This window comes from Salvelinus alpinus, chromosome 21 (assembly GCF_045679555.1).
Source record: "Salvelinus alpinus chromosome 21, SLU_Salpinus.1, whole genome shotgun sequence".
Taxonomy (NCBI): domain Eukaryota; kingdom Metazoa; phylum Chordata; class Actinopteri; order Salmoniformes; family Salmonidae; genus Salvelinus; species Salvelinus alpinus.
In genome coordinates this window covers 32,291,490-32,304,283 of record NC_092106.1, presented here as the reverse complement: position 1 = coordinate 32,304,283, position 12,794 = coordinate 32,291,490, and the positions used below count along the sequence as shown (strand labels likewise).

Here is a 12,794-nt window from a genome sequence, read left to right as displayed (position 1 = left end):
CTCTCTCACCATCCCCCTCTCTCACCATCCCTTACTTTCACCATCCCCCTCTCTCACCATTCCTCTCTCACCATCCCTCTCTCACCATCCCCCTCTCTCACCATCCCTTACTTTCACCATCCCCCTCTCTCACCATCCCTTACTTTCACCATCCCTCTCTCTCACCATTCCTCTCTCACCATCCCTCTCTCACCATCCCCCTCTCTCACCATCCCTTACTTTCACCATCCCCCTCTCTCACCATCCCCCTCTCTCACCATCCCTTACTTTCACCATCCCCCTCTCTCACCATCCCTCTCTCTCACCATCCCTCTCTCTCACCATCCCCCTCTCTCACCATCCCTCTCTCTCACCATCCCTCTCTCTCACCATCCCTCTCTCTCACCATCCCTCTCTCACCATCCCTCTCTCACCATCCCTCTCTCTCACCATCCCTCTCTCTCACCATCCCTCTCTCTCACCATCCCTCTCTCACCATCCCCCTCTCTCACCATCCCTTACTTTCACCATCCCCCTCTCTCACCATCCCTTACTTTCACCATCCCCCTCTCTCACCATTCCTCTCTCACCATCCCTTACTTTCACCATCCCTCTGTCTCACCATCCCCCTCTCTCACCATCCCTCTCTCTCACCATCCCCCTCTTTCACCATTCCTCTCTCACCATCCCTTACTTTCACCATCCCTCTCTCCATCTCATCGCTCTCTCTCACCATCCCTCTCTCTCATCTATCTCGCTCTCTCAACATCCCTCTCTCTCTCCAACCTCTCTCTCATCATCCCTCTCTCTCAAACATCCCTCTCTCCCTCTCATCCCTCTCTCCCACCTCCCTGCCTCTCCTCCCTTGATGATGTTGGTGTGGTAGGGCTGGGCTAATCATTAACCCCTCGAGGGCTGAAATACTGATGCTTTCCTTGTCTCCCTGCTAGTTCATTGATTTGTTCATGTCACTGATTGACTGGAGGGTTCACTCACCTGGTGTCCCAGGTCTGAATCAGTCCCTGGTTAGTAAGAGAGAATGGAGACAGTAAAAAAATCCAATAGCTCCTAAATTCAACCTGTCATAATTGAGTCTATACCTCATCCCCCTCCATCCCTCATCCCCCTCTATCCCTCCATCCCTCCATCCCTCATCCCCCTCCATCCCTCCATCCCTCCATCCCTCATCCCCCTCTATCCCTCCATCCCTCCATCCCTCATCCCCCTCCATCCCTCCATCCATCTTTCACCTCAGTTGTCAGGACACAGCCCCCACTCTACTCCACTTTATCTCTCTCTCACACTCTCCTCTTTCCTCTACATATCAATTATTTATTTATTTCAATTGCAAGGACTTTATTGGCATGGGAAACATATGTTTACATTGCCAAAGCAAGTGAACTAGATAATAAACAAAAATTAAATGAACAATAAAAAATTAACAGTAAACATTACACTCACAAGTTTGAAATGAATAGACACATTTCAAATGTCATATCTCCATCTCTCACACTCATCCCTCTCCTCCTCTATTGCACTCCATCTGTCTCTCATTCTACCCGCTCCCTCTCTCGTCTCCTTCCCGGTTCTATCCTCCTATCACATACCACATGCAATATGTTCTGCCAGACAGATATCTGATGCCTCCAGAGTTAGAGGAACCTGCAATCCAGTGAGCCTATTGGTTCTTTGTGCCAACAAGCCAATCAGGGCCTAGCGCCTGCCTGCTGTCAGAAACAGCCCTGACTCAGAGGTGATGATTGAGGGATAAGGGAATAGTTTTCCTAATTATGTGACCTGGCCTGAAAAAAACTCCTTTATAAACAAGTCCTCTAGTCTAGAATGACCACAGTTTTTCATGTGTATTGACATTCTGCTGGTCTCTCCTCTATAGTGATCAGAGTGGTAAGGCTTTGACATCTGCAGGCAGAGATATGTAACTCCACTGATATTAATGTAACAGCATAGGTTTTCTCTCTGTCCATCTGGCCTGTTTAAACACATATTTAATGCACCTGATTATTCTATTGATCAGTCAATAGAATAATGTTTCATTTTGGACATAAATGTGTTCTCTCTGTGCAGACACACGGAGGCGGATGAACATAAGATCCAGCACTGCTTCTGTTACACCTCCACTGTCCTCACCTCCACACTGGCCTTCCAGAAAGAACAGAAACTCAAAGTGGAGTGTCAGGCACTGTTACAGGTGGCCAAGAATCTCTTCACACATCTGGGTGAGTTATCCTCCCTCCCTCCCTCCTGTCCTCTCCTGTCCTCTCCTGTCCTCTCCCCTCCCATCTGTTCTTCCCTTCCCTTCTCTCCTCTCCTCTCCTCTGGCTCAGATTGAATCTCTATAGACTGATAAAAAAAACCTCCTTGTGGTAGCTCAGCCTGATTATCAGTCCCGACCCTGTACACTCTCTCCTCTCTCTCTCTCTCTCTCTCTCTCTCTCTCTCTCTCTCTCTCTCTCTCTCTCTCTCTCTCTCTCTCTCTCTCTCTCTCTCTCTCTCTCTCTCTCTCTCTCTCTCTCTCTCTCTCTCTCTCTCTCTCTCTCTCTCTCTCTCTCTCTCTCTCTCTCTCTCTCTCTCTCTCTCTCTCTCTCTCTCTCTCTCTCTCTCTCTCTCTCTCTCTCTCTCTCTCTCTCTCTCTCTCTCTCTCTCTCTCTCTCTCTCTCTCTCTCTCTCTCTCTCTCTCTCTCTCTCTCGCTCTCTCTCTCTCTCTCTCTCTCTCTCTCTCTCTCTCTCCTCTCTCTCTCCTTCTCTCTCCTTCTCTCTCTCTCTCTCTCTCTCTCTCTCTCTCTCTCTCTCTCTCTCTCTCTCTCTCTCTCTCTCTCTCTCTCTCTCTGTCTCTCTCTCTCTCTCTCTCTGCAGATGATGTCTCAGTGTTGTTGCAGGAGATTATAGTGGAGGCCAGGAACCTCAGTGATGCAGAGATGTGAGTTCTTGATGACCCGTAAAACAACCTAAACCCTGGAAGTACATCTAACATGCTTTGCAGAGTATCTCATGCGGAGGAAAATGGAATAGAATATTTATTTTCTCTTTATCAATCTCTCTCTCTCTTCTTTATTTTACTCGTATTATTATCTATCCTGATTCTAGCCATTTTATCCTGCCTTCATGTACATATCTACCGCAAATACTTTGTTCCCCTGCACATTGATCTGGTACTTCCTGTATATAGCTCCACATTGATCTGGTACTCCCTGTATATAGCTCCACATTGATCTGGTACTTCCTGTATATAGCTCCACATTGATCTGGTACTGGTGCTCCCTGTATATAGCTCCACATTGATCTGGTACTGGTACTCCCTGTATATAGCTCCACTGTCACGTTCCTGACCTGTTTTCTCTTGTTTTGTATGTGTTTAGTTGGTCAGGACGTGAGCTGGGTGGGAATTCTATGTTGTGTGTCTAGTTTGTCTGTTTCTATGTCAGCCTAGTGTGGGTTCTCAATCAGAGGCAGATGGTAGTCGTTGTCTCTGATTGAGACTCATATATAGGAGGCTTGTTTTGTGTTGGGAGTTTGTGGGTGTTTGTTACCTGTCTCTGTGTTTGTGTTCTGCACCAGATAGGTCTGTATCGGTTTTCACGTTTGTTATTTTGTAAGTTGTTTGTAGTGTTCACTTGTTCTTTAATTAAACATGTTGAGCACTGGCTACGCTGCATTTTGGTCCTCTCCTTCACCTCAGGAAGAAAACCTTTACATCCACATTGATCTGGTGCTCCCTCTATATAGCTCCTCATTGATCTGGTACTGGTACTCCCTGTATATATTCAGTACTGTAGCTCCATGTTAATATTTTTATTTTCATTATTATTATTTAACTCTGCATCGTTGGGAAGAGCTCGTAAGCAAACATTTCACGGTATAATCTACAGTATGTCCATGTTACTAATAAAATGTTATTTTGATATGATCTCTCTCTCTCTCCCCCCTGTAATTTCTCTGTAGTTGCTCTGTGTTCCTACTGGATCAAGTCAGCCATGAGCTGGTTGCCAAGGTTTTTGATGGGGGCGTGGTCAGTGATGATGAGGTAAAACACACGTCTAGTACTTCTCTCTTTGATAATGTGAATTATGATGATGACGAAGATTTTAACATCATAATCATGATGAAGACTAAGATTATGAAGATGGTCTCTCTCTCTGTGTCTGTGTGTGTATATGTATGTGTGTGTGCGTGCGTGTATGTGTGTGTGTGTCTGTGTGTGTGTGTGTGTGTGTGCGTGCGTGCGTGCGTGCGTGTGTGCCTTGTGTGTGTGTATATGTATGTGTGTGTGCGTGCGTGCGTGCGTGTGTGTGTGTGTGTGTGTGTGTAGAAGGAGTTCCGTATCCCTGCAGACCAGGGCATAGCGGGTCATGTAGCTATGACTGGGCAGATCCTGAACATTAAGGATGCGTACTCACACCCTCTGTTCTACCGAGGAGTGGACGACAGCACCGGTTTTAGAACACGCAACATCCTCTGCTTCCCCATCAAGGACGAGAACAACGGTGAGAAGTAAACTAACACTACTGGTGTTAACAACTAAACTAACACTACACTGGAGTAAACAACTGAACTAACACTACACTGGAGTAAACAACTCAACTAACACTACACTGGAGTAAACAACTAAACTAACACTACACTGGAGTAAACAACTCAACTAACACTACACTGGAGTAAACAACTAAACTAACACTACACTGGAGTAAACAACTAAACTAACACTACACTGGAGTAAACAACTGAACTAACATTACACTGGAGTAAACAACTGAACTAACACTACACTGGAGTAAACAACTAAACTAACAATACACTGGAGTAAACAACTGAACTAACACTACACTGGAGTAAACAACTCAACTAACACTACACTGGAGTAAACAACTGAACTAACACTACACTGGAATAAACAACTCAACTAACACTACACTGGAGTAAACAACTCAACTAACACTACACTGGAGTAAACAACTCAACTAACACTACACTGGAGTAAACAACTCAACTAACACTACACTGGAGTAAACAACTCAACTAACACTACACTACACTACACTGGAGTAAACAACTCAACTAACACTACACTGGAGTAAACAACTCAACTAACACTACACTGGAGTAAACAACTCAACTAACACTACACTGGAGTAAACAACTCAACTAACACTACACTACACTGGAGTAAACAACTCAACTAACACTACACTACACTGGAGTAAACAACTCAACTAACACTACACTGGAGTAAACAACTCAACTAACACTACACTGGAGTAAACAACTCAACTAACACTACACTGGAGTAAACAACTCAACTAACACTACACTGCACTACACTGGAGTAAACAACTCAACTAACACTACACTGGAATAAACAACTGAACTAACACTACACTGGAGTAAACAACTTAACTAACACTACACTGGAGGAAACAACTGAACTAACACTACACTGGGGTAAACAACTGAACTAACACTACACTGGAGTTAACAACTGAACTAACACTACACTGGAGTAAACACCTGAACTAACACTACACTGGAGTTAACAACTAAACTAACACTACACTACACTACACTGGAGTAAACAACTCAACTAACACTACACTGGGGTAAACAACTGAACTAACACTACACTGGAATAAACAACTCAACTAACACTACACTGGAGTAAACAACTCAACTAACACTACACTGGAGTAAACAACTGAACTAACACTACACTGGAGTAAACAACTGAACTAACACTACACTACACTACACTGGAGTAAACAACTCAACTAACACTACACTGGAGTAAACAACTCAACTAACACTACACTGGAGTAAACAACTCAACTAACACTACACTGGAGTAAACAACTCAACTAACACTACACTACACTGGAGTAAACAACTCAACTTACACTACACTACACTACACTGGAGTAAACAACTCAACTAACACTACACTACACTACACTGGAGTAAACAACTCAACTAACACTACACTGGAGTAAACAACTCAACTAACACTACACTGGAGTAAACAACTCAACTAACACTACACTGGAGTAAACAACTCAACTAACACTACACTGGAGTAAACAACTAAACTAACACTACACTAGAGTTAACAACTGAACTAACACTACACTGGAGTAAACAACTCAACTAACACTACACTACACTGGAGTAAACAACTGAACTAACACTACACTGGAGTAAACAACTGAACTAACACTACACTGGAGTAAACAACTGAACTAACACTACACTGGAGTAAACAACTGAACTAACACTACACTGGAGTAAACAACTGAACTAACACTACACTGGAGTAAACAACTCAACTAACACTACACTGGAGTAAACAACTGAACTAACACTACACTGGAATAAACAACTCAACTAACACTACACTGGAGTAAACAACTGAACTAACACTACACTGGAGTAAACAACTGAACTGACACTACACTGGAGTAAACAACTAAACTAACACTACACTGGAATAAACAACTGAACTAACACTACACTGGAATAAACAACTGAACTAACACTACACTGGAGTAAACAACTCAACTAACACCACACTGGAGTAAACAACTCAACTAACACTACACTGGAGTAAACAACTCAACTAACACTACACTGGAGTAAACAACTGAACTAACACTACACTGGAGTAAACAACTCAACTAACACTACCCTACACTACACTGGAGTAAACAACTGAACTAACACCACACTGGAGTAAACAACTCAACTAACACTACACTGGAGTAAACAACTCAACTAACACTACACTACACTGGAGTAAACAACTCAACTTACACTACACTACACTACACTGGAGTAAACAACTCAACTAACACTACACTACACTACACTGGAGTAAACAACTCAACTAACACTACACTGGAGTAAACAACTCAACTAACACTACACTGGAGTAAACAACTCAACTAACACTACACTGGAGTAAACAACTCAACTAACACTACACTGGAGTAAACAACTAAACTAACACTACACTGGAGTTAACAACTGAACTAACACTACACTGGAGTAAACAACTCAACTAACACTACACTACACTGGAGTAAACAACTGAACTAACACTACACTGGAATAAACAACTGAACTAACACTACACTGGAGTAAACAACTCAACTAACACTACACTGGAGTAAACAACTGAACTAACACTACACTGGAGTAAACAACTGAACTAACACTACACTGGAGTAAACAACTGAACTAACACTACACTGGAGTAAACAACTGAACTAACACTACACTGGAGTAAACAACTCAACTAACACTACACTGGAGTAAACAACTCAACTAACACTACACTGGAGTAAACAACTGAACTAACACGACACTGGAGTAAACAACTAAACTAACACTACACTGGGGTAAACAACTGAACTAACACTACACTGGAGTAAACAACTGAACTAACACTACACTGGAGTAAACAACTGAACTAACACTACACTGGAGTAAACAACTGAACTAACACTACACTGGAGTAAACAACTGAACTAACACTACACTGGAGTAAACAACTCAACTAACACTACACTGGAGTAAACAACTCAACTAACCCTACACTGGAGTAAACAACTCAACTAACACTACACTGGAGTAAACAACTGAACTAACACTACACTGGAATAAACAACTCAACTAACACTACACTGGAGTAAACAACTGAACTAACACTACACTGGAGTAAACAACTGAACTGACACTACACTGGAGTAAACAACTAAACTAACACTACACTGGAATAAACAACTGAACTAACACTACACTGGAATAAACAACTGAACTAACACTACACTGGAGTAAACAACTCAACTAACACTACACTGGAGTAAACAACTCAACTAACACTACACTGGAGTAAACAACTCAACTAACACTACACTGGAGTAAACAACTCAACTAACACTACACTACACTGGAGTAAACAACTGAACTAACACCACACTGGAGTAAACAACTCAAGTAACACTACACTGGAGTAAACAACTGAACTAACACTACACTGGAGTAAACAACTGAACTAACACTACACTGGAATAAACAACTGAACTAACACTACACTGGAGTAAACAGCTAAACTAACACTACACTACACTGGGGTAAACAACTGAACTAACACTACACTGGAGTAAACAACTCAACTAACACTACACTGGAGTAAACAGCTAAACTAACACTACACTACACTAGGGTAAACAACTGAACTAACACTACACTGGAGTAAACAACTCAAGTAACACTACACTGGAGTAAACAACTCAACTAACACTACACTGGAGTAAACAACTGAACTAACACTACACTGGAGTAAACAACTCAACTAACACTACACTGGAGTAAACAACTCAACTAACACTACACTGGAGTAAACAACTCAACTAACACTACACTACACTACACTGGAGTAAACAACTCAACTAACACTACACTACACTACACTGGAGTAAACAACTGAACTAACACTACACTGGAGTAAACAACTGAAATAACACTACACTGGAGTTAACAACTGAACTAACACTACACTGGAGTAAACAACTGAACTAACATTACACTGGAGTAAACAACTGAACTAACACTACACTGTAGTAAACAACTGAACTAACACTACACTAGAGTAAACAACTGAACTAACACTACACTGGAGTAAACAACTGAACTAACACTACACTGGAGTAAACAACTGAACTAACACTACACTGGAGTAAACAACTGAACTAACACTACACTGGAGTAAACAACTGAACTAACACTACACTGGAGTAAACAACTAAACTAACACTACACTACACTGGAGTAAACAACTAAACTAACACTACACTACACTGTGGTAAAGAACTGAACTAACACTACACTGGAGTAAACAACTCAACTAACACTACACTGGAGTAAACAACTGAACTAACACTACACTACACTGGAGTAAACAACTCAACTAACACTACACTACACTACACTGGAGTAAACAACTCAACTAACACTACACTGGAGTAAACAACTGAACTAACACTACACTGGAGTAAACAACTCAACTAACACTACACTACACTGGAGTAAACAACTGAACTAACACTACACTGGAATAAACAACTGAACTAACACTACACTGGAGTAAACAACTCAACTAACACTACACTGGAGTAAACAACTGAACTAACACTACACTGGAGTAAACAACTGAAATAACACTACACTGGAGTAAACAACTGAACTAACACTACACTGGAGTAAACAACTCAACTAACACTACACTGGAGTAAACAACTCAACTAACACTACACTGGAGTAAACAACTCAACTAACACTACACTGGAGTAAACAACTGAACTAACACTAAACTGGGGTAAACAACTGAACTAACACTACACTGGAGTAAACAACTGAACTAACACTACACTGGAGTAAACAACTGAACTAACACTACACTGGAGTAAACAACTGAACTAACACTACACTGGAGTAAACAACTCAACTAACACTACACTGGAGTAAACAACTCAACTAACACTACAATGGAGTAAACAACTCAACTAACACTACACTGGAATAAACAACTCAACTAACACTACACTGGAGTAAACAACTGAACTAACACTAAACTGGAGTAAACAACTAAACTAACACTACACTGGAATAAACAACTGAACTAACACTACACTGGAGTAAACTTCTCAACTAACACTACACTGGAGTAAACAACTAAACTAACACTACACTGGAGTAAACAACTCAACTAACCCTACACTGGAGTAAACAACTCAACTAACACTACACTGGAGTAAACAACTGAACTAACACTACACTGGAGTAAACAACTCAACTAACACTACCCTACACTACACTGGAGTAAACAACTCAACTAACACTACACTACACTGGAGTAAACAACTCAACTAACACTACACTGGAGTAAACAACTCAACTAACACTACACTGGAGTAAACAACTGAACTAACACTACACTGGAGTAAACAACTCAACTAACACTACACTACACTGGAGGAAACAACTGAACTAACACTACACTGGAATAAACAACTGAACTAACACTACACTGGAGTAAACAACTCAACTAACACTACACTGGAGTAAACAACTGAACTAACACTACACTGGAGTAAACAACTGAAATAACACTACACTGGAGTAAACAACTGAACTAACACTACACTGGAGTAAACAACTCAACTAACACTACACTGGAGTAAACAACTCAACTAACACTACACTGGAGTAAACAACTGAACTAACACTAAACTGGGGTAAACAACTGAACTAACACTACACTGGAGTAAACAACTGAACTAACACTACACTGGAGTAAACAACTGAACTAACACTACACTGGAGTAAACAACTGAACTAACACTACACTGGAGTAAACAACTCAACTAACACTACACTGGAGTAAACAACTCAACTAACACTACACTGGAGTAAACAACTCAACTAACACTACACTGGAATAAACAACTCAACTAACACTACACTGGAGTAAACAACTGAACTAACACTACACTGGAGTAAACAACTAAACTAACACTACACTGGAATAAACAACTGAACTAACACTACACTGGAGTAAACTTCTCAACTAACACTACACTGGAGTAAACAACTAAACTAACACTACACTGGAGTAAACAACTCAACTAACCCTACACTGGAGTAAACAACTCAACTAACACTACACTGGAGTAAACAACTGAACTAACACTACACTGGAGTAAACAACTCAACTAACACTACCCTACACTACACTGGAGTAAACAACTCAACTAACACTACACTACACTGGAGTAAACAACTCAACTAACACCACACTGGAGAAAACAACTCAACTAACACTACACTGGAGTAAACAACTGAACTAACACTACACTGGAGTAAACAACTGAACTAACATTACACTGGAGTAAACAACTGAACTAACACTACACTGGAGTAAACAACTCAACTAACACTACACTGGAATAAACAACTGAACTAACACTACACTGGAGTAAACAGCTAAACTAACACTCCACTACACTGGGGTAAACAGCTGAACTAACACTACACTGGAGTAAACAACTCAACTAACACTACACTGGAGTAAACAACTGAACTAACACTACACTGGAGTAAACAGCTAAACTAACACTACACTACACTAGGGTAAACAACTGAACTAACACTACACTGGAGTAAACAACTCAAGTAACACTACACTGGAGTAAACAACTCAACTAACACTACACTGGAGTAAACAACTCAACTAACACTACACTGGAGTAAACAACTCAACTAACACTACACTGGAGTAAACAACTCAACTAACACTACACTACACTGGAGTAAACAACTCAACTAACACTACACTACACTACACTGGAGTAAACAACTCAACTAACACTACACTAGCACTACACCCTGGAGTAAACAACTGAACTAACACTACACTGGAGTAAACAACTGAACTAACATTACACTGGAGTAAACAACTGAACTAACACTACACTGTAGTAAACAACTGAACTAACACTACACTGGAGTAAACAACTGAACTAACACTACACTGGAGTAAACAACTGAACTAACACTACACTGGAGTAAACAACTGAACTAACACTACACTGGAGTAAACAACTCAACTAACACTACACTGGAGTAAACAACTCAACTAACACTACACTGGAGTAAACAACTAAACTAACACTACACTACACTGGAGTAAACAACTAAACTAACACTACACTACACTGAAAACTAACTAACACTACACTGGAGTAAACGAACTGAACTAACACTACACTGGAGTAAACAACTCAACTAACACTACACTGGAGTATACAACTCAACTAACACTACACTACACTACACTGGAGTAAACAACTCAACTAACACTACACTACACTACACTGGAGTAAACAACTCAACTAACACTACACTGGAGTAAACAACTCAACTAACACTACACTGGAGTAAACAACTCAACTAACACTACACTACACTACACTGTAGTAAACAACTCAACTAACAATACACTGGAGTAAACAACTCAACTAACACTACACTAGAGTAAATAACTGAACTAACACTACACTGGAGTAAACAACTCAACTAACACTACACTGGAGTAAACAACTGAACTAACACTACACTAGAGTAAACAACTGAACTAACACTACACTGGAGTAAACAACTGAACTAACACTACACTGGAGTAAACAACTAAACTAACACTACACTACACTGGAGTAAACAACTAAACTAACACTACACTACACTGGGGTAAAGAACTGAACTAACACTACACTGGAGTAAACAACTCAACTAACACTACACTACACTACACTGGAATAAACAACTCAACTAACACTACACTGGAGTAAACAACTCAACTAACACTACACTGGAGTAAACAACTCAACTAACACTACACTGGAGTAAACAACTCAACTAACACTACACTGGAGTAAACAACTGAACTAACACTACACTGGAGTAAACAACTGAACTAACACTACACTGGAGTAAACACCTCAACTAACACTACACTGGAGTAAACAACTGAACTAACACTACACTACACTACACTGGAGTAAACAACTCAACTAACACTACACTACACTACACTGGAGTAAACAACTGAACTAACACTACACTACACTACACTGGAGTAAACAACTCAACTAACACTACACTACACTACACTGGAGTAAACAACTCAACTAACACTACACTACACTACACTGGAGTAAACAACTCAACTAACACTACACTGGAGTAAACAA

At 40.8% G+C, this 12,794-nt stretch overlaps 1 protein-coding gene across 5 annotated transcripts in view; it reads left to right on the top strand.

The window, feature by feature from the left end:
• Positions 1–12,794, top strand: part of LOC139548264 (cGMP-dependent 3',5'-cyclic phosphodiesterase-like) — a 261,254-nt gene that overhangs the window by 211,312 nt on the left and 37,148 nt on the right. For all 5 annotated transcript variants that reach the window (XM_071357818.1, XM_071357822.1, XM_071357820.1 and 2 more), the window contains 4 exons: positions 2,065–2,216; positions 2,854–2,917; positions 3,940–4,021; positions 4,307–4,481. In XM_071357818.1, coding sequence (XP_071213919.1) covers positions 2,065–2,216; positions 2,854–2,917; positions 3,940–4,021; positions 4,307–4,481 — 473 coding nt within the window. The remainder of the gene's footprint in view (positions 1–2,064; positions 2,217–2,853; positions 2,918–3,939; positions 4,022–4,306; positions 4,482–12,794) is intronic.